This window comes from Sylvia atricapilla, chromosome 13 (assembly GCF_009819655.1).
Source record: "Sylvia atricapilla isolate bSylAtr1 chromosome 13, bSylAtr1.pri, whole genome shotgun sequence".
In the NCBI taxonomy this organism is placed as follows: Eukaryota; Metazoa; Chordata; class Aves; order Passeriformes; family Sylviidae; genus Sylvia; species Sylvia atricapilla.
Genome location: NC_089152.1, coordinates 10,849,681 through 10,872,591, shown reverse-complemented (window position 1 = coordinate 10,872,591; position 22,911 = coordinate 10,849,681). Strand labels below are relative to the sequence as shown.

General features: G+C 39.7%; 2 protein-coding genes across 6 annotated transcripts in view; both read left to right on the top strand.

Moving 5' to 3' along the window:
- Window positions 1-2,012: 2,012 nt before the first annotated feature.
- On the top strand, window positions 2,013-7,378 carry CTXN2 (cortexin 2). 3 transcript variants are annotated; one of them, XM_066328039.1, is made up of 3 exons: window positions 2,013-2,392; window positions 5,615-5,700; window positions 6,931-7,378. In XM_066328039.1, exon 3 carries the CDS (start codon window positions 6,985-6,987, stop codon window positions 7,231-7,233), a length of 249 nt encoding a protein of 82 aa, XP_066184136.1. In that variant the 5' UTR covers window positions 2,013-2,392; window positions 5,615-5,700; window positions 6,931-6,984; the 3' UTR covers window positions 7,234-7,378. The 3 variants fall into 3 exon arrangements, with proteins under 3 accessions (XP_066184136.1, XP_066184134.1, XP_066184135.1); XM_066328037.1 differs by lacking the exon at window positions 5,615-5,700; XM_066328038.1 differs by lacking the exons at window positions 2,013-2,392; window positions 5,615-5,700 and adding an exon at window positions 6,144-6,205.
- Window positions 7,379-9,382: 2,004 nt separating this feature from the next.
- SLC12A1 (solute carrier family 12 member 1) overlaps window positions 9,383-22,911 on the top strand; it is a 44,896-nt gene continuing 31,367 nt past the window's right edge. For 2 of the 3 annotated variants that reach the window (XM_066328432.1, XM_066328429.1), the window contains exons 1-6: window positions 9,383-9,460; window positions 11,295-11,888; window positions 16,336-16,470; window positions 16,650-16,725; window positions 21,243-21,338; window positions 22,665-22,804. In XM_066328432.1, coding sequence (XP_066184529.1) covers window positions 11,478-11,888; window positions 16,336-16,470; window positions 16,650-16,725; window positions 21,243-21,338; window positions 22,665-22,804 — 858 coding nt within the window. In that variant the 5' untranslated portion in view covers window positions 9,383-9,460; window positions 11,295-11,477. Of the gene's footprint in view, window positions 9,461-11,294; window positions 11,889-16,335; window positions 16,471-16,649; window positions 16,726-21,242; window positions 21,339-21,978; window positions 22,075-22,664; window positions 22,805-22,911 lie in introns of all 3 variants that reach the window. The other variant, XM_066328431.1, reaches the window with a different exon arrangement.

Below are 22,911 nucleotides of genomic sequence, written 5' to 3'. Positions count from 1 at the left end.
GCAGAGGAGTGAATGCTCCCTTTGTCCATATATCCAGAATGATTCACAAACACTGCTCTCCCATTTGCCTTACCAAAAAAATCACTTTTCCCATGCAAAAGCAAAACTTGTGATTTTCAAGTGAAAAAGAAATTAAATGTAGAAAAATATTGTTGTTCCATCACTTTTCCATTTAAAAATATACTATCCTGAACAGAATAGTGCTACTTATCTGCTGATAACTGGTAGATAAAGGAGACTCATTCCCTATGGCTGCCAGTTTCTTTCCCAGTTTCAATTCCAGAAAAGTGGATCTTCAATACATAAAATCAGAACTCCTCAGAGCAGAACATGAATGTCAGATTCGTGTTATTCCTAGAAATAAACACAAGATTTCAGCAACTTCTGCCATGCCAGAGTACAAGAGGGACAATTATCTTAGTGTTAAAAAAAGAAATTCTTTAAGATCAATCCTATAAGAATAACAAGATGAAAAGATAATGTATCTATAAGAAGTAGTATCCCACAAGGAAACCTCTTCCAGGAAAATGGTAGTGAAAGGCCCAGCACCCATGCCTGAATTCTGGCAGAAGAGGCAAGATGCACCCCCTCAAAGTGTGTTTCTACTGTCAATGCTGTCTCTCACTCCCAGCCACAGCAGTCAGAGTGGTCCTGGCTACTCCCAATCATATTTCCAAAAAGGTTCTCCAAGTATTGCTATGCTCAGCAATTATTAGGAATCTCTGGACTTCTGTCACTCTCCTTTAACAATTATGCTAAGTTGAGGAGAAATTCTGAGACCTTGTATTTGCTCCTCCCAAAATTTCAAACTACAGCTTTCCATCTAGTGAGAGACCTTCATGGGGCCCCCAAGTAAATCAGGGACATGGCTAAAAAAGAAAACTAGAGCTCCTTAGGAACAGTAGGGGCTCTATATACATATTCTGAAAGTAGTCTTACACTATTTAAAACTATCTATTTATAAAGTCTTCATGGATCTTTAAATATGAGAGGCACTTAAAAAATTAGCTTGACTTACAGACATTGTTTATCACATAACAAATGCTGCAACATTAGAAAATCAAACCAATAACCATTAGTAAGTACATAGTTAACCATCAGTTTAACCATCAGTCCTAACAGCAGGAGAAAGCTGTATTTTGACTCTACCCTTTGCTTAGAAGTTCACTGCAGTCACAGCAGAGGAATCGGGCATTAAAATGGCAGGGAAGGCAAATCCCTTTTTTCCCAGATCATTTCAGGAAGAAGGTTTAATCTGTCATAGTGTTATTGCATGCAGCAAGAAACATGATGAGTTTTAAAATTATTTTCTACAGAACAAATTCTGTTAGTAGGTCTACAGCAGTCTCAGAAGTCTCATGATGCATGACAGTGTGATACAGTCCTATTCCACTGACCCACGTGCATCCCTGCAGGGGTGTATTCACCCGGATGATTTACAAATATGGAACCACTATCATTTGAAACAGATTTGCTATTTATTAATGCAATATATATACATCCAGCTTTGGAAAAATGAATCTTCTTTCCTAATCCAACTTAAACACCTGCTGTTGTGGCAAATAGAAACCTCTCTAATATACAACCATCATCAGCTAAACGCAGCTAATGAAAGGATAATAACGCGAGGTCTATGCTTTAATCGTTATTACTATTACAGCTGCTGGGAGGACCCGAGACTACACTGCGGGCACAGTCTAAGAGGCTTTCGGCTCAGCACGCCTCGCTCAGATGAGCGTGTGAAAGGCTGCCCGCTGTTCCACGGCCAGCACGGCCCCGCCGCACCCAGCGCGGCTCCACAGGTCCCGCTCGGCGCCGGCGGCGGGGCTGCGCCTCTCGGCCGGTACCGGGGCCCGGGAGGGATGCAGCCCCTCCTGCGGGTACCGCAGCCCCGTCCTCCATCGCTGCAGAGACCGCCCGGCCTTCGAGGCCCCGGTACCGGCCTGGGCGGCGGGAGCGGAGCGGAGCGGAGGAGGGAGGGCTGCTCCCGCCCCGCTCCGCAGCGGCCCGGCCCGGCCCTTACCGATGCACCGCACGTAGTGTTTTGCAGGAAGTTTCCACGCTCCTGGGTTTAATCCGTGCAGACCGGGGCTGGAGAGGAGCGCGGTTGAATAGCGATGGAAAGGGGCGGGCGAAGAGGTGGAGGAGGAGGCGGTAGCAGCAGCGGCCGTGTTTAATTTTTTAATTAGGGCGGTTTGAGCATCTCCCGGCGGGGTCGCATCGCCGGGCGGCGCGGGGAGCCCGGGCGAGCCGCCCCCGCCGCCCCGGGACCACCCCGCGGCCCGAGCCGTCGGGACTCCAGCCTGGGCTTTGGACAGCTGGCGAGGCGGGCCGGAGGCGCGGAGAGCCCCGCGCTCCGCCACCATGGGCAGCGCGGGCGCGGAGGACAAGGGTTCGTAGCGCGGGCGGCGCGGCGGGGCCGGCGGGCGGGGCGCGGGGCTGACCTTGCGGCGCCGCCCGGCCCGGCCCGGCCGCGCTCCCGGACACGGCAGGGAGCGACCGAGGGGGGCAGCCGGGCCGGCGGGGGGAGCAGGGCAGGGTCAGCGCCCAAATCTGCCTTCCACGGGTCCGGGGAAGCGAAGGCTGGGCGCGCCATCCTACAGCAACAATTGCTTTGCAGGTGCTCGGTCTCTCTCAGCCTCCGTCCCCTGGGACGCAGGCAACACTTTTCCACATTCCCAAGTTAAGGATGATACTAGTGAAGGTTTTACATTCCTGCATCTCTATATTACCCAAATCTAGACCACGTATATGAATTCACAACACAGAAGCTCTCATCCAGTGAAGACTTCAGGTTTATATATTTGCTACAGATAAAATCTTATTTTTGCAATTCATTCCTTGTTGGAAGGCTGGAAGTGTCACTGCTCGGCTGCTGCTTCTTTGCAGGGTGGAAGGGGAATGCTGTTTATGTGGAAAAGTGTTGCTTGCACCCTGAGTTACCATGCAGCAAAGTGTGGGGCTCCCTTTGCAGAGCTGTGAGCAATGCCTTCATTTGCTGAGCGTCAATGGCCTGGCCTTTCTACCTGCACCTCCCTGAATGTCTTAGAACCTATACCCTGAAGAGATAATGTTCTCCCCAGCAATTCAGAGAATACAGGCATGCTCTGAGCACATGAGTATGACAGGTCGGCTGCGTGGCCACAGTGCTTCTTTTGCAGCATTTCTGGCCATATGTTGTTAACTCAGGTAGCTCAGACTTTTCAGAGAATTCCATATTCATGCTGATTTCTATTTCTAGTCTGTTCTATAGGACTTCTCCATTGCTAGTCTTTTCATCTTACCACCTTCTATGACCAATTTCTGTAATAGCATTTCTGGAAGAGAGTTTTGTTTCCCTGAACAGATAATTAAGGGTAAATTAGGTGCTTCCAAAGCTCTCCGAGAATGCCTATTTATATGTCCGTTTTCAAGTTAGGTTTGCTGTTACTCAAGCACTCAGGACTGAAGCTATTCAAAGTACTTTCAGAATGACCGTATCCATGAACCAGCAGGTGGGCTGTAGACATCTGAGAAGAGATGACCACTGTTATTTTGTTACAAACTGTCATTTAGGAAGCGAGTTTTTAGGCACCTAAGACTTAGTCATGCCAAGAGGAAGAATGGTCCCAGCTTGAAATAGTGTAAAGATACTAATTTCCTGAGAACTGAGCCATTAGAAGAAAATCCTCTAGGGGGTTCTGTGAGAGAAGGACTGAAATCCAGAATAGCGGGAAGATTATCCTGGTTACTTTCTTGATCTTCTTAAGTCTCTCTGTAAACCTGAGAGTAAAGGCTAGGTCTGAAAAATATAACACCATGTCACCCCAAAACACCAAACAGCTGGAGCTGGCATCTTCAATGCACACCAAACACTGGCAGAGTGGGGCTGGTGATTCTGCTAGAATAAGAATTTTGGCCTCTTCCTTCCAGCTGCCTCACAATACCTAGTGACTGTGGTGTTCCCCCACAGGTGCAGCCAGCACCCCCAGCTCATAGCTCTGTTTTTATTAGCTCAGTATTAAACTGTTTTCCTCATTCCTATTTTCTTTAGGACTCTGATTGTTTCTTCTGGCCTCAGAAAGACTACCAGTGGCCTTTTATTTCAGGATGTTAAGGAGCCTTTCTTTTTGACAGTGTTAATACGGGTAACGAATCAATGGAGAAGAAGAATCCTGACCTGTGAAAAAAAGATCGAGCTCTGTCTGGGGCCAGCCCCGACAAAATGGCTCTGCAGATTATAAATGACACAATGCCTGTCCCCATGATGCTGTCCTAAGGGCTATCTTTGAGGATTTTGGGATCCAGGCCAGGTTAGTTAGCATTCACAGTCTTCTGACTCAGTACACTGCAGCAAATGAAAAGGTATCTGACTAACTGGGAGAGGACATCTAACCTGTGTGCAGCACTAAAATGTGAAAGCAATAAAAGGTATTCAAGGTGCCACAAGTTTGGGCACACATAATTAGAAAAAAATTTCTGTGAACTTTAAGGCTTCAATTACAATTTCTGAACTTCAGGACAAGGAACAGAAGAACACAAAGCTGCACATTAGAGTTTCCCAGATCCAATCTCCCCCAGGCAAAATACAGTTTTCTCATGCAGCTTTTTCATGTAAACTTTTGTTAAGTAAGACCAAGATATCAATTTCTCCACGTTTCAGCATCAATCAAGCTTTGCACAGAGATTTGTCCCATAATGTCTCCTGACAAGCACATAATGTACAAACAAATCCCATCTAATTCCAGTGTGTAAGCTGCAAAATTAGTAAAACTGGAAGTCATATTCTTGGAAAATTACTCTCTGTAGTGAAGAAATGTTATGTCAAACACAAACATATCTGTCTGGACTCAGCTCAAATTCAGGATTCTCCATGGCCAGCCTACCCCTAACATTCTTTCCAATGTCTCTCAAGAGAACAACTGGGGGTTTTTTGGGTCTGGATTTCCAGGTAGTGACTTTTTATCCTTTTCCTGTATAAGCCTTGTTTTTAATTTTTATAACCCAGTATCATAGGACTTTTGGAAAGTATTTTTTGATTGGCTTTTGCTCAAATCAACTGACTTCTAACACGAATTTGTGATATTGATCTTTCTGTAATTATTTTTCCCTGCAGAAGGTCAAACTTAATAGAAAAACTGGAAGTATGCCCAATGAAAATCCATATAGCAGGCGGGCTTTACCTATGATGAATTTTCAGAAAATAAATATTGCTTGTTGTTGACATTATTTCTAATTCCTATGGGCTGTATCTGGATCTTTCTTCCAGCTTAACAGGAATTAAAACAGCATGATCCAAAGAGCAGAATATAATTCAAAACCAGGAAGGATCTCACACACAGGTCTACAGAATAAACAGAATATTGGCTGTTATGGTCTGGCAAATGCATAAAGACTATCAGGAAACATTATTTAATATCCACTCTACTGAGGTTTATTGCAAGAAAAATAAATACTTGTGTTTTGTCCTTCTGATCTTTGTTCTAAATTTTTTGTTCTTTAGGATAGTTGTCAAAAGCCCTACAAATTTTGAAGTGAGAAAGGAGACACCAAACAAGATAGAAGTTCTGTCCATTTCTGTCTGCTCAGGAATACCAGAAGTTATTTTTACTCTTTCTGTTGTTTTTTCTTGTAGGCGGACTCACAGTATGGCTCCTCTAGCCATGGCTGCAGTAGAGAGTACAGATACTGGCACTCCCTTAACCTGGCTTAGCCATGCAGGTACCTGAAGCAGTGTAGCCATGGCAGCACAGAGCTCTGAGTGGCCTAATTATTCTGCCAAGAAATAAATGGATACTGGCAATTCCCTGGGGAAAAAGAGGTTGAATTGTTAACAAAAAGAGTTTCCCCTGAGGGATGTTCGTTAAATAGGTGTTAGCAAGAGCCAGAATACCTCAAGTTCTAACCTTAGAATAAAAGTCTTTGTCCTTTGGCACTTTTGATGTCCCAGCCTTCCAATTCTCCCACGGTCTATAGATACAAAAGAAAGATGTGATTCCAAAATCTGATGGAAAATCTAAAAAAAAGGCAAATTATTCCCACCTCCCACTAAAATCCATAGGTAAGATCTTAAAAAGACAAATGTAAGAAGTTTCTCCTTTCTGGAAACATGCAGAGCTCTCCTAGTGGCAGCAGCAGGGTGGAGTTGCTTAAGCATCCTGCTTCCCTAGGACACACGAGGAGCACGGGCACATCTCCTGTTTACTGTGCAGGTACAGATGGCAGGGTATGTGTGGGGAAGAGCAAGGAGGAGAAACAAATGAGAGCAAGATTTAGGGGAAGGGAATTTAATTCTGTTATCTCTTCTTCCACCAATCTTTGCTCATATGCAAGAGTGGACATGAATAGAGAAAGGTGAAAGAGTAATTTTAGCAATCTGCTCACTTTTTTATACAAGCTCAAAATACAGCATTTTTTTCTGAAACTGGAGCCCAAGACTTCACTAAAATTGCACACACAGTCTTTTATTTTACAAGTTGGATCTATTTATGTAGACTCTGAGCTAAATCAAATGAGTAAAATCCACATTATTTAGCTGAAATTGCCTTTGAGGTCAATGTAAGTTTAACTAGTTTAAGCACAGATATATAAAGCCATTTCAGGGAACAGACCAGGTTTCTGCATGTGGAGACCTTAGAGAGTATTGCCAAATCACAATCCGTAGACTTGTGCCCAGTCTGACAAAATGTTGTTTGCAAGAACTGAAATTTCTGTTTTGAGGAGACAAAAAGCCAGAAAATTGTAAGTCTGCTGTCTCAAAACAGAGGCCAGTAAGTGAATGGTGTGTAGAGGCTAATAGTTGCAATTTTATCACGTTAACTTAAACGTGAAAAAACAACTGGACACTTCTAAAATCCAAGCTGGTTTTCATTTTCAAATGTTCATATGCTACAGCTCAGATATATACTGCCCATTTAGAGCTAACCACACTGATTTGACATTTCTATGCAGGCAAAGAAGCAAGAGAGGTGAAAATCCCACAGAGCCACCAGGATGTGATACCCAATGATGAGCAGTAATTACTGCAGCAACACTTCAGCCAGCATGAGTGTCAACGAAATGTCTGCCTACCCTCTGACTTTAGAGCAAAAAACTGGCTTTGCCTTTGTGGGGATTTTGTGTGTTTTCTTGGGACTTCTAATTATCAGATGCTTCAAAATCTTGCTAGACCCCTACAGCAGTATGCCTTCTTCCACTTGGGAAGATGAAGTTGAGGGGTTGGATAAAGGAACATTTGAATATGCTCTTGCATGAAAACTCACAGAATATCCTGCCTTAAATTTGATGTTGATTTCATTTTGGAAACCAACTGTTGTTACATTTGTTATACATACCTGCATTTTGGAGATATGTTGGTGGCATCCATTTTGTTAAATAAATATTTGTTGCAAACTCAAAAGGTACTTCATGTTGCTTTTATTTGGTGAACACTGGAATGGGAGATAAGAAAAGGCTAACAGCAAACAAATACACAAAAAATAACTAAAAAGTTACCATGGCCAGTATTTTAGGCAGTAGATGGTACCTGGCTCTTCAGAGGAGGATCTTATGTCTACTGTGTGTCATGACAGGCTGAAGAAAAAGACAGACCCATGTATGGTGAATGTTTAAGTGGTAGCCTCTTGCCCTCCTCATCCAATACAATTCTCTGAAACTCAATGTCTGTACTTGGACATTGAGGATGCTAAAGTGGAGGATAACAAATGGTTGTGGCTTATAGGAGCTGCTTGCAGGAGGTGTATGCCCATGTTTTTACCCCACTTGGTTACAGAAGATGATTCACCTTAAAGTGGAACTTAAACTCTACTGCTGGTTAACAGCTCCCAGCAATAATTACACCAGCCTGGCAAGGCCAAATCATGCTGCTGACCCATTTTTACCCAGCCCCCAAGGAGGGATGGGGTCCAGAGCCCTGCACACTCCAGCACTCTCCACAGCCAGTTCTTCTGTTTGTGCCCCTGCAGTTGTGCACAGTGTATGATCTGGACTGTCACAGATGAACTGGTCATGGGAGATCCTATCAAAGCAAAAGTGAATGAGCAAAAGCAGAGACTCAAATCTGGATATTCAAGGTCACCCTCATACACACAGCTGTTTAGCAAGTGTGACAGTACTTGACAGAAATTCAATTCCGTTTTTAAGAAGGCTGGCATTAGAATTTTAGGCACTGTCACTTTTGCTAAACAGATCTGTTTGCAATAAGAAGCTAAGACAAGGAGATCAGTTACAGCAGTTGTTTTCTTTTTCATGTATTCTGAAAAATACATGTTACTCCTTTTTCCCCTATATACTAGGCAGGGGCAGACAGTGGAACAGCAGACCTCAAGTGCCATTTGGAACATAAAATACTCAATTGTACACAGAAGGACATGAATCTCCTGTCTGAAAAATACAAGAGAGGAACAGACAATCTTAATCTACACTGGTCCACATAAATTATAAAACATAAACAATTTTGTGAATGTAAGGGCTTTCAATTGCTTCAGATTATACATAAGAAAAAATTCCAGACCCTCAGAGATTCAGTATATTGCATTTATCCTAGTTAATTTAGCCATAAAATCCAAGGTAGATATCTCTACAATGTTTCGTGTGATCTGTTATTGCTGGATTGGATCATCCACTGCAGAGATCTGACACTGCCATTCTTTTTATGTACATCTAATCAGCACAGCTGAGCTCTGGGCTGTCAGGTTAGAGTGCTGAAGGTGCTTAAGTTATCTGGGTTAAATATAGTTCAGTTATCTCTAAACTACACAGCAAACACATCCAAAGAACCCCAATATTGTCTTATTATTTTTGTTCTTGACCCAATCTACTGCTGGAAGCAATTATCTAATTCCCTTCTAATTACAAAGCTTCATCATTTTCTGCCTGCTCTTTTCTTCATCTCAAAAAGACTAGGAAGTCAGCCTTCCCAGAAACAATACAGAGAACATAATTTTTCAAAGGCCTTTTAAATATACAGAGTAAAACTTTAAATAGGGTCAGGAGTAAATGGTTTAAAACTGCAAGTAGGACAAGAGGACCCCCAAAAGAATGATCCCAATGACCTCACTGAATCTTCTGCATAAAATGCACTGAGCGGATCCTGTCCTGAACTCTTGTTATCTGCATGACTATATATGCAGAACTGAAAGATAGAGAGAGTATGATCTGTGCAGAATCAGGCATAGCTGGGAGGGAAATGGAGATAACAAAAGTATTTTCAGGCCCCTTAGAAATTTCGCAATGCCATAAACCCAGTAATTGTAATGGATAGGTACATTTGCTGGTTAAAAGTTAACAAGCTAGAATGCCTTTGTAAATCACCATCTAGAAATGTTTTGAAAGAGAGGGATTGGATGGTCAATTCAGTATATTAAACAGGAGAAAAATCTGGCCAATAAGACAGAGTCTGTAATGCCTCAAAGAGAGAGTCACACTATACGCATGAATAAAAGAGGCAGACTGTGCTTCCCTAAAAACACAGGATTGAGTGGTAAGTTAAATTACCCTGAATAAGGGAAATTTGATTATTTAGGCATAATGCTAGAAAACTAAACACAAAGTTAATGGTAAATAACAGTTCAGAGATCTCTGGAAATACATTGTGAAAATCAAAGTATTATTTTCAAGAACAGCAGAAAGGTAAGAGACTTTACTTTTCCTAGCACTACACTAATGTGGAAATATGACAGTGAAATGACATTTTACTTGGTAGCAAAAGTTTCCTTGTCATCAAAGAATGAGGATTTCATTCAGTCATGGAGATGGAAACAAACATAATTTCACTGACCTCAATGACAGAAGATTTGTTTTTGCTCCTTCCTGCCTGCCTGAAGATGAAACACTTCCTTGCAACTTTAAAAGCATGAAGGAAGCAGAATACTATGATCATAAATGTGTAAAAACAATAATAATAGTAATAATAATAATAATAATAATAATAATAGTAATAATAGTACAAAGCCAGTAGAAGTAAAATAAACTAAATAAATGTAGTATGTTGTTAGGTTTACACAACATTAAGCAGGAAAACTAACATAAATGTGAGGGGTGACAAAGTGGTATCTTAGCAGAGAGGCGACAGCAGAATATTACCTATAGCTGATGGAAGAAATATGAAAATATGCTTTAGCTGTATCTTACACTGAAGATGGAGGACATCTGATTATCAGCTCTTCAAATTTGGATATGTGATTTTAGAGAAAATTTATATTGCTGAGCTATAAATATTTATGTCATATTTTATCATTCAGTGCCAAAGGGCCAAATGCATTTCATAAAATCATTGAGAAATTTAAATTGAAAAAATCTTCGGAGTTCATCTAGTCCAACCTCTTGCGAAAATATGAAGCTTTAAAACACTGTCTGTAATGGGCTTATTTACCCAGATTTTCAGGTCATATATTTGTTTATAAGATTGATTTTGTTTCTAAAACTTTCTGCTTTTACAAATGCTTGCAGAGTTTCAATGTCTAAGCATGTTCTGGTTTAGTGCCTTTGAATAAATTGGGCTCCTACTGAATTATACAGGTCTATTCCCTAATCTTCTTAGAAATATGTTTCAAGACATATGATTGCCATCATTTCAGTAGCTCGTTTCAGGGCTTTCTAAGCCATACTTTAAATTGCTGCAAGGGTACTTAACCCACTAAAGGTCTTAAATATACATACCCCTTATTCTCTAGGGAGTTTTCAGTTGCTCGTTTGTTTCTTTGAGGAGATCTGTGTGGGAAAGAGGAGGTGAGAAGCAGATTATACAGCTGTGTGTTCACCTCTCTATGGGCTGCCACTCAGGGGGACCTAGATAGGCTAGAGGAATGGGCCAGCAGGAATCTCAGGACATTCAACAAGGACAAATACAAATCCTGTACCTCAAACAGATTTAACATCTGCACCATACAGGGAGCAACTCTCCTGGAAGGGATTGGGGGAACAGGCTACAGAGGAGTGAGCCCCACGCTATCCATGTGTTAACTGCATTATCATGTCCCATGCTTGTATACACGGATACTCACTGTATCACCCCGCTCTTCTGTGGGTTTTCATAAAACAGATTGAAACTAAAGAAACTCTTGGCCCAGTTACAGCTCAGGCCTTTGGAGCTTGTACCAAAATACTGCTGGTTTGCTTAGAGGGTTAAGTGCATCCATCACAGATGGAACATTTCCACAAGCTCTGTCTTTGCTTCAACTATGTTTTTACTCAACAAGCCATAGGATGACAGTCTCATGGATATTTCTTGAGGCAGAGGAGAGGGGAAAGCTTGTGATGGGAAAGTTATCTAACCATGCAAGGTAATAGAAATAGTTTATTTATATCTTTTATAGCACAAAACCAGCAGCCAACATCAGGAAGACTGTTTAGAGATTCAAGACAAAATTCTCAGCCCTTCATTATTTGAGAAGTAAAGATCTGATATGCAACAGCACCTTTGCTGTATCTGCAACTGAGTGGCTGCAGCCACAGAAGAGTACGCGGATCAGTGACCTAAGTCTGCAGCATCCCTGAAGATGTCAATGAACAATGCACCAAATGTATTCTTGGATCCAAATGCAAATCGGTTTCAAGTTAACATAATTAATGAAGACCACGACAACAATGAAACAGCCCAAGAGGATGTGGGCTCTGACCCACCACATTATGAAGAAACATCTTTTACTGATGAAACACATAACAGACTAAGAATCAGCTACAGACCAGGAAAAAGAGAATTATATGACAATTTCCGTCAAAATGGGGAGAAAACAGAAGCTAGCTTACATCCCTATGATACTCACAGTAAAATGTATTATCTACAAACTTTTGGCCATAACACAATGGACCCAGTTCCCAAAATTGATTATTATAGAAACACTGGCAGCGTCAGTGGGAATAAGCTCAACAGACCAAGCTTATTAGACATTCATGAACAACTGGCAAAGGTAAGTGAAAAGGAAAAATAGAATTTTTCTCTATTCCATTTCCAGACTGTTAACTCTGTTTATTAATATGAGAAAGTCTTTAAATTCATGGACCTTGCCCAAGAGAAGAAGTACAAGCAGCTACTTACCATATTTCCTCTGGTAGCTGCAGTTTGTTCTCTGCTCTGTACCACGCTCAAAGATAAGGTTTTTATTAAAAGGTGATTGTAATGTATTTGATAAGCAGAAAAACATAGTTTAATCTTGTCTAAAAGTATGGACCTACCAAATCTCTTCTGCTTCACATAAGAGTTAGGATGGCACACAGTAAATGTCAATTCATAACTTAACCAAGCCACACAATTCACACTTATTCTAAACTTGAATTTTACATCAATGCATAACTAATTCTGACAGATCCCTCTATTGTATTCATTAACAAATATAAGTATTATAAAAAATATCGTGTGAAACAAATTCAATTTCAGTTAATCAGATATCCAGAGCACTACCTGTTTGTTGCTGTAACAAACCCAAACAGCAAGAAAGAATCAAGAACAAGGGTGCTGAGGGGTAGCAGACAGCACTTTTCAGGTGCTGATTTAGTGAACGAATTTGAAGTTAATTGTGCACCTATCATGGCAGGGCTGGAAAGAGAAATATCAGTGTTAGAGTTAAACTGAGACTGTATGTGTCAGCAAAAACTCCTGCTCCTTTTTTTTTGAGTTAGACAATTGTGAAATGAGAAAACTTGAGACAAAACAAGCTCTCATCCCCATTCCACTCAGTTTTTCAGACCTCCAAGGTCTGAATTATTTGGACATGCTTTTAATTTTTGAATGCTGGTCCAGATGTGCTTAGTGTTCTGTTCTCTGGAGAGTCCTCTTTACTACAGAGGGTTAATATAAAGTAATGAAATCAAGAAAAAATATAGCCATTAGTAAATTAGGACCTGATTTTTTAGGAGCTTTTTAGGGCAGCTTCCTAGTTTTGGCCTGACTTAAATAAAGCTGTCCAAGACCTGTGTAAAATGGCTTAAAAGGAGAAATATTTCCAAAGATGAAAACAAAGCAGATAGGAAAAGGGAAACATACTTATTTAGTATCCCTACTCATTTGAAGATGTGCAAACTTCTACTCAAAGGACTAAACACATTTCCATGCCCAGAAGAAATTTCCTTTTATAGAAATAATTTACTTCAGTAGTGGCCAGATATGAGTAAAACTGTATCTTGGCTTTCAACATAATGCTAAATGAATATCTACTGAACATCAGCAGATTAAAGGATTTTCAGTTTTTATAGTAACCAGAAAATTCTGGATTTTTTACTGTTGTAAAAAATGGTCTGTATATTTTAAACAAAATTACATGATTGGGGGGGGAGGGCAAGGCTTTCACTTAAAAACCATTAAGAAAAAGTCCGATTACATCACAGAATAAAATGAAGAGAAATTTTTTTCATATGTTGGGACTGTTAGAAAAAAGAGAAAAGAGTATAATCTAACTTGGAGATTTCCAGACTTTTTCCAGTATCCAGTATCCATCTTACAGAAAGATAATCTTATGCCTTTCAAAGTAAAATGTGAATGTCATAGGTAATGGGCTTTTTGTTACACTGGCAACCTGCTGTGCCCTTATGTGGGTTGTGGCCCTGGTGTGGGAGCACAACCACAGCTCTGGAACAAACGATGCCCCATTAGCATGGCTGGAGCCCATTCCTGGCTGTCCCATGATCTCACTTGGTGACCTTGCACAAATCACTTCCCTCTGCAGAGCTTGTGCTGAAGAATAAATAAACACGAGGTCACCACATAGGAGCTTATTAGGAAAGGGAATTGAGATGTCTGGAAAGGCAGAGCTCCCCTCTGGAGGCACAGGCTGTACGTGTGCTGGATGGGGCTCCAGCCCCTGGCAAGGAGGGGAGGAGATGCCACCCTGAGCGTGGACAGGAGTTGCAGGAATAGCCCAAGGTGCACTTTTGAAGCAGATGCTTTATTCTTTTTTTACTTAACCACTAAAATCTGGTTTACCACACCATACCCCAAGGCAATCCCACCCCCTCTCCCCCGAATGGAAACTCAAATTTTTGAAGACAACTGCTCTGTCAGAGCCCATTGCAAGATTCTGATAAGAAGTGGCATATGTTTGACTTCAGATTGCTAAACATCACATAAGCATTCCCATTGTGCTTTGATGCTGACTTAACATCAGAAGATAAATATTAATATTTAATACAGTTTTTTTAATATGTAATTTTTCAAATGTCAGAATGTAAGACAGCCTGAAAGGAACCTCAAATATCTAGTTTCCACACTGCTGGAGTAAAATGTGTGTCATCTTTTAGCAAGATATGTCAGTTTTTGCACACATTAAGCCAATTAAATCCCTAAAAAATAGTCTAAGTGCTATTTCACAGCTGATGGCTGGTGATAATTACTTGGGCTTTAATATTTACCCTACATAAGAAATAATCTAACCTTTCTTCCTCTTGGCTATTCTCCACACTTGTTCTGGAGATTTGATGAGCTCATCATCTTTAGCCTCAGGAGAGATGAAGACTAAACCATTCTGAAACAAGGAAAGGAAAATATTTGGGTTAGTTATTTTATCTTTTTTTTTTTTTTTTTAAGCAGTTAACTTTTTTATTTTAGTAGTTTTTCAAAATGTTCTGTCACTTTTATTCCACATCCTTAATGCATGAGTAGCACAGGTACAGCTGCTTGGTAAATAACCAATCATTCACTAAAGCACACCAATTTAAAATGCATTTATGGAAGGTTTAAGGCCATAATTTATGATAATGGCATAGAGAGCACAAATTAATTCAAAGTACAGAGGAAACAACTTGTTTCAAGTACAGACACCAAACCCTTTTAATTTTATTCTTTGAAATTCTAGCCACTGTAGAAAAAGCCCATCATATTATTCTGCTGATCTTTCTTCATCAATTTCAATCATTTACTGTATTTTGAGCAAATACAGGCATTATAATTTCAGGGTAAGAATTGTCAGAATTATCTAAGTATCTCAAAGGAGCTCAAAGTCACAGGCTTTCAACAGATCTTGTATTCCCACTTTTCTTTGGGCCAACAGGGCAATAGGTACCAAGTTCAGCTCATGTCAAAACATATTAGCCAGTCACTTATTTTTCATTTGTGAGCACAGCTGGGATTTATGGTGCCAAAGGCATTCTAAAACCTTACACCATTTTGGCTAGAGTCCCCATCCTTGAGGGGCAATGCAAACATTAGCATAAGAGGCATATACAGTTGGTCTTTATGTCTGTTTTGGGTTTGTGTGTTGGCTATTTTTAAAAAATTATGGACAAAATACACAAACAACCTTAAAGTTAACCAAGATTTAAAATCTCATGTTTCACAGAATCACAGATGTCTTTCCTCCTTGACCTGCTTCGTTAATCTGTAAATATCTTCATCACCCTCCAAAGCCTAAGAGCATCTTGATTCCTCTCCAGCAGTGGTACCCACTGCTGACTCTCTGCCAGACTATGGCAATGTGCAGGCTCCTTCCTGAAGGTCTTTGAGGAGGACCCAGAATAATCAGGCAATTGCTAATCTAATGCCAAATCCTTACAGAAACAAGTGAGAGCTCTGAATAAAAATTAAAAAAAAAAAAAAACAAAAAAAAAAAAAACAAAAACACCCAAAACCCAATTAAATCAAAGGACAATTACAATGAGTATAAATCACAGCACTATGACTAATTTCTATTCAAGCCACAAGAAACATATCATGGGGCTAAACTGCCTCAAAGACTCTGGGGTAAGATAGCTGAAGAGATAAAATACACATTTATGTCTGTAACTGATGTGAACAATCTAAAATTCTGGGCTACTTACTCTGGTTACACCATAAATATGGCAATTCCTAATCCTATCTGCTATGGTAACACCAGTGGTGGCTAAGCCACAGAAAAGATTATTCAACTTTTACATTTCACTGGCATTTCTCTGTTTCCAGGAATATGTTACCCATCTGCTGCTGCAATTATGTTTGTACTCCATTCAATAGGAAATGCTAGATTTCATCACAGAACTTAACTATGCAGCACTCAATTAGGTCTCTTTTCACTGTTTGCAATTATCCCTGTGTCTACACTTAGCATTATTCATAAATTGTTGCAAGAGCATGCCGAGGCCAACCACAAAACCCTCATTATGTCAGATGGTCTACTAACATGTCAACACAACATATATGTGGAATAGCTTACAATAAAACCAGGTTAGTATCAGATCAGGTAATAATGTATTTACTCTGTTTAAATGATTCTTTCATCTCCTCCTGTTAGCAAGCCCACCTGCTGGTGCCTGGTGTGAGTACAATATTGCTCTCTACTCCAGTGACTGTAAAACCTGATCTTTGGAATTCTTTTCTATTAGTCTCCCTTATGCAGCCAGGTGTCCTCTGCCCAGCACAAAAATGTATTTGTTTTCTGTGTGATCCTCCAGAACATTGCCGTGAGCACCGGCTCCGTCGAGAGAGTGGCAAATGGAGAAAGCACAGCTGGAGATGAGACAGCAGCCAGCAAGGAAGAAGAAAACAAAACAGGACTTGTCAAGTTCGGATGGGTGAAGGGTGTGCTGGTGAGAAACTTACCTGCATTTCTGAAAAAATAATTAAAAGAAAATAAAATCAGTTCTGTTACACTTAAGTCTTTGAAGAATGAAGGGATGTTTGGGGTGAAATGCACTTTATCACCCTTCTGGTTTTAAACATTACTTTCAACGTTGAACTAATGCAGCAATTTTTCTTTAAAACCTAGGTAAGATGCATGCTTAATATTTGGGGTGTGATGCTCTTTATTCGACTTTCCTGGATTGTAGGTCAAGCAGGAATTGGTATGTATCTTATTTAATATCATTTTCAGCAGTGAAAGGGATAAAGAAGATAAACTATACATGATCATGATTAATATATAATCTGAGATGTGCATTTGCATGTTGAACTAAATAATGTTTTCAAATGCTTTCCAGGGTAAAAGACATTAATCCTCCAAACTATTGGAATTTTCCAGACTCACAGCCAAATTACTGCTTAGAGGCATAGATCTGTTAACTATGCATATGATCATCACATTTGAATATTTCTGAGCTTTAGTGAAATTTGTATTTAGATCCAGTAACAGATGTAAACTTTATGACTCGGGCCAATTTCTAATATGTGCATTCAGAGTTAACCTTTAAGAGTTCACACTTTGCTTATCTGTGAAACCCAAACCTTGCCATCTACATATTATAAACAACACTTCTTCACACTTCTCTGCCAAGATGAAAACAGAACTGGAAGGAGGTCTCAGCTCATCAGGATTTTGTTATTTTTAACCACAGAACATCATTTGATAGTAGTGTACTATGAAAGACTAAGTTTTAAAAACTCTGCTACAGCTTTCATATAAATGAAATAAGTACATTTCATTGTGTGCTGTATCTTTGCTTCTTCTTTGTGCAATTTAATTAATCCAGATTCCAGATCCCAGATCTCCGGAGCCTGGGCATCGAGACCTCCATCCAGTATATTGCAGAGTGTTCAGTGAAACCAGTGAGAGAGGGAAGTGCTCCCAACACTGCAAGTGCCCAGCACTGCAGGAGCAGCTCAGCATGGTGCAGTGTCCCACAGCTGGGGGCTACAGCTCCCCTTTGAGAGCTGCTGCTCTGGGGAAGCACAGAAACCTGAGCTGCCATGGCAGTGGCCCCCCGTGATCCATGATCATACAATTAGAGCAATGGGACCCTGATCTTTGACAGGCACCCAGATGCCATAAAAACCAGCAAAGACAGGATGGCAATAGTCCAGTTTGGATGATCACAGAATGAAAATATCCAATTTCTCAGCTCTGCTGGGCTTGGATAAAAGTCAGTGCTCAAAATCATATTGAATATAACTATCATTCACATCCTTATCAATGGAAGTGAAATGAAACATCTCCAAAATTTTGCATGGTTGAAGTATCATTTCCAATAAAATGGAGTAAGTTCATAGAAATTTCATTTGAGCAATACTGAGCTTTTAATAAAAAATAATAAATGAAACAAACGCTTATTAAGAAAAAAAATCACAAACTTAAAGAGAAACAAATAGGAAAAGAAAAACCAACCTAACAGTAAAAGACCCAGAGCTAAGCAGAAGAACTTTACTACTTCTGCAGTGCTCCATGCATGGCTCCAGCGCTGTGCCTGACAAAAGGGTGCTTTCTGATTTTATGATGCATACCAAATGAGCACATACAGCCCAGGGCACTCATAACTATATGCCTTGCCATGAAAATTCTGCATCTTAATATTGCCAAGACTTTGCTCTGGGGTTTCATGCAAAATTAGTTTTTAAGGGCAGTTTAGTAACTTATTGAGATCATCAAGAAGTATTACTTTGTTTTGAGGTGTGAGAATAGCCATAGGCAAGAGTAATTTATTTTGGAACAACTTACTTAGGAGCCATATGCCTGGTTTTCAATCTAAACTTTAATCAGATTTTAACATTAATTTGCACCAACATCAGTTACAACCTTTCTGCTTTCATTTTTAATTTTACCATTTTAACTTATTGATAAGCAGGCTCTTCTTTCTTATGGTTTATTGCTCTGCTGTTGCTTTTTTAAATTGCATGTGTTATGCAAGGGGGTTACTTTTACTTTTGAAAATGAGACGTCAAATTCTATTTGAATAATTTCTCAATGCATTTTTGGCATGCCTTATAAGCAATAAGCTTTAAGTCCCCAGTCAAGCTGCTTAAGGAGAACAGTGATGGAAGCTCATCATCACCAAGGCTCAGGGATTTCACTGGGTACTGCTACTAACATGGAAATTAAATGAGACAGTTAAACCACCATCTGGGCACCATTTACATCCCCATCATTAGAGGGCCAAAGACAGACAACCCAATTATTTCCATACCCTGATAGGCTGTCTTGGGCAAAAGCTCTTACAGGGGAAAAAATAGGATTTCACAAGGTTCTCTGGCTATCATCAGCTAAGAAAAAAGGGACAGTATGGTTCTGACAAGATTCCAGGTCCAAAACTAACCTGCTATTTCCACCTAATATCTGGGGATTCTCTGAAATCTGCTTTTGTACCTGTATATGGAATGGTTAGACAAAGGCAAGGAAAACCACCAAGTTTATGATATCTGCAAATCCGGCCCCAGATATGAAAATTTTGTTACATTACATTATATTACAATGATGTTTTGGTTGAGTCACTTTATTTTATGCACTTTTCTTCTTAAATGCTAATTTTTTTTTTAATTATCATTAAAGCTTTCCCATGAAGATGTTACAATCAGATTAGCAAAATATCAGACCCTATATATCATATACATGTTAACAATATAAATGATGAAATGCAATAAAACACCCTTGAAAAGTATCCTTAGGATGCACATACACTTAGCAAATAATTTAAAAACTGCTTGGAGAATTATGTGTCACACTTACTCAGTTTAAGAGTTAACTGCTCCTGAAGTCATACCCAGCCACTTCTCAGACACAAAATACACATGGTTGAACAATATCCTTCTGTGAAATGGTAGCTGACCAAAAGGAATGACCGTTTGGATTTTTTTATACAGACCTGCACATAAAACACTTGCATGACTAGTTAGAGTTCAGAAATCAGTAAGATAAACATGATTTATTAGAGGCTCAAATCACTTTAAATATCCTACACCATGTTATCTATAATTTATGGCTCACACATTACACTGCTCTATCTTAAAGGATTGTGATAACATGGCTACAATTTAGGCAGCAAAGAACATTAATTCAGGGACTGGATGTCTGTAATCATCCGGTATGAAGTGAACTCAGGAATCTGATCTGTAAGTCAGAAGGTAGAAATACAGCAGATAAATCAATAAGTTTGTAATACTTCTAGCTCAATGTCAATTGTAGGATCTAAGTTTCAATCTGGATGAGCCCTGGTCAATAAATACAGCTACAAGCAATGTATATTCTCCAGTTCCACTCTGAATGCCTATGGAAACCCTATGGAAACACGACAGATATTGCAAAAGCCTTAGTAAGTTTAGATAAAACTAAGAACTGATGCCAGGCTTGGCACCAAACTGTAATTCTTTATTTTTTTTTCTCCTGGTTTTGTCCCCCCTTCTCATAGATAGAAATGAGAATAAAAGCAATTAAGTTGAGAGAAATACATTGTATTATTTCTTCACCTGACTTGCAACAAAAAGGAGATCTGGAACTAGAGAGACAAACTCCTCTAGGTAGTGCCAGAAATGTAACAGCAGTGGCTGCAATTGTACCTTGGGAGGCGCAGTTTGTACACAATAAAAGCTCTTTTATTGGGCAGGTAGCCCTAGAATATGTGGGATCTTTATCCACAGAGGTTTTCAAGAGCCAGCTAGCCAAGGTCATCACTGATTTAATCCTGTGTTGCTAGTGGTTCTGCTATGACTGGGAGGTTGAGCAACAGACCTTCAGAAGTCACTTCAAACCAATGCTTCCATGATTCTAAATCATGCAAAGCCCATCTTGCTCAAATAGTTTCTAGCAGTTTCACAAAGTTAACAGAAACCCAGTCATATAGCCAAAGATTGGAAATATTCTCAGATTTCAGTATTACCTGAAATCCAGTTACTTTTAACTAATCACCTATAACTGATATTCTGATGTTTGATTATCATTGTGATATCAGCTAAATAATAAGTTTTCTATAAAACAATAAGTTCTCTATACATTATAACAGACATTCTCTATACATTATAACAGACCACCCGTTAAAGTAAATGGCATCTAAAAAGCAGTATTTCCATTTTCAAGTGTATGTTTTGTGTTAGAGTAAAACGACTTTTTTTCAGGGAAAGAGGCAGATGAGGAGAGAGTGGGAAAACCCAGCACTTGACAGCTTAGCAAGTGAGGATGTAGGAGGCTCCCACTCAGGTCCTGAACCTCTGCCTGACAGACTCTTTGTCCTCAAGCACTATGAATCTATACAGCCAGTCTGATTCAGCATTTAATCAACTGATGAAAGACAACAGCATTGTTACAAGAGCGCTGGTTAATGTGTTTCTTTATTTAAACAGCCAGGATGTGTGTTAAAGGTAGATATAAGCATCCATGTCAAGGGACACCTGTTTGTTTATTTCCTCCATCCTTTGGAAATCACAAGAATTCCTGGACAGGGTACTCCTATCAGAAAGAATCAGTACTTGAAGACTGATGCAAATAATTTACTATTGTGACACGGACTTCATGAAAATGTTCTGCAAGCTGCAAGTAGTCAACAAACCATCTTTTCAGTTTATTGTTCTGATTCTGGCCTGAAAATTCAATTCAAAGAAAGAATGATTTGTAGGAAACATTGAACACGAGTAAAATATTTTATCTTCTTATTACTAACAGGTCTTGGAGTAATCATAATTCTTCTCGCCACGATGGTAACCTCAATTACTGGGTTGTCAACTTCTGCAATAGCAACTAATGGGTTTGTCCGTGGAGGTAAAAATCCTAGGGTTACTAATGCTTTCAAGCCCCAGAAGGTATTTATGTATTACTTTTGTATGAGATAAACCAGAAGGACCATAAACCAAAGGGCACATCTAATGGAACTGCAAGGTAAAAATTCTAGCCACCTCTCATCACAATTTAAGGCGTCTTTGACCTGTCATTTCTAATAAACCACAGATTTCAGTTCAGTCTGAGAAGTACATTTCAGATGTTCCTGCCAACTGCTGAGCAAGGGATGGTTCTGGCTCTTCATGGAGTTCTTTCACCTTTCAGCCAGTCTTTCCTATTCAGAACATTCCAGGTTGGACAGTCTTCAACAAACTGAGGATGAGACATCTCTTCCTGTCATTTTGAAGAGTGATGCAGATCAGTGGATATCTTCAGTTTAATGCCTTTTTTATAACACTCCTTAAATTTCAGTCCCTCCTTGGAAGACGGGTAAATCACTTGGCTGTAAAAGTCCACGTCAGGTATTTTGTGAAACAAAGTTTTGGTGCATTTCAGAGCCTTTAAGTTATAACTGGTCTGGTCTAAGCCCTGTGGAAAATGGAAATTTTCCATTTACTACATCACTAAAGCAGAACAGGTACTGGAATACACTTGCATATACTTTCTTTTTCGGATCTTTCAGGTCTTGGAATCATAGTTATTGCTCTGAGTGTAGTAGTAACAACATTGACAGGTATCTCCATGTCTGCCATTTGCACTAATGGAGTAGTAAGAGGAGGTAAGTGAATATGATCTCATGAAAAATACAAAAATCTCCAAATTTGAATTAGATAAGTAAATGGAATTGAGATAACTGTGTTATAAGCAAAGAAATTATGTGTGTATTTGCAGTGATTTCTCCCAGTGGATCAACAGCAAATTGAATTGTGTACAGACTTAATGCAAAAAACCATTAAAGATTCACTGCATCACTAGGATGCAGGAAGTAAACAATGTACCAAAGAATGTGTCCTGTCATGTTAACATTGGGATAGAGCCATGTAAGTTAGAACCCTTTTGGTGTGAAGTTCATTCTCCTTTGTGTTACTATGTCATTCATCATGAAAAATTGTAACAAGGTCCACTTTTTCATGCTAATATGCACTAGAAAGATTTCTAGAATAAAAAGGCATACTGAAAAGTTTGAATGCAGAATCAGTATAAAGTACATTGCTTTTTTGCAGTGTCCCCTATTATTGTAGGGCAAAGACTGATTACATTTGTGAGATTAAAAACACATATTTCTCCAGTAACAGTTATGTGGGGGGGGAAATAAAGCAAAATCTGAGTGTTTAGTTGTGCTGAAATAACAATCATTTCTGTCTGCAGGTGGAGCATACTATCTTATCTCAAGAAGCCTGGGCCCAGAGTTTGGTGGATCTATAGGACTGATCTTTGCCTTTGCAAATGCAGTGGCAGTTGCCATGTATGTAGTTGGATTTGCTGAAACAGTTGTAGAACTTCTTAAGGTAACTATAGATGTTTCATGCATCTGATGAAATTGGTTCAGTTTTGTTTTGTGTGGCTTTTCCTTTTTTTAGGAGATGGTGTTTGTTGTACATGATGTCTTTGCATA

What these genes read in the sequence shown, in the direction of transcription:
- CTXN2 (XM_066328037.1), top strand. Translation starts at nt 6,985, where the DNA reads ATGATGAGCAGTAATTACTGCAGCAACACTTCAGCCAGCATGAGTGTC.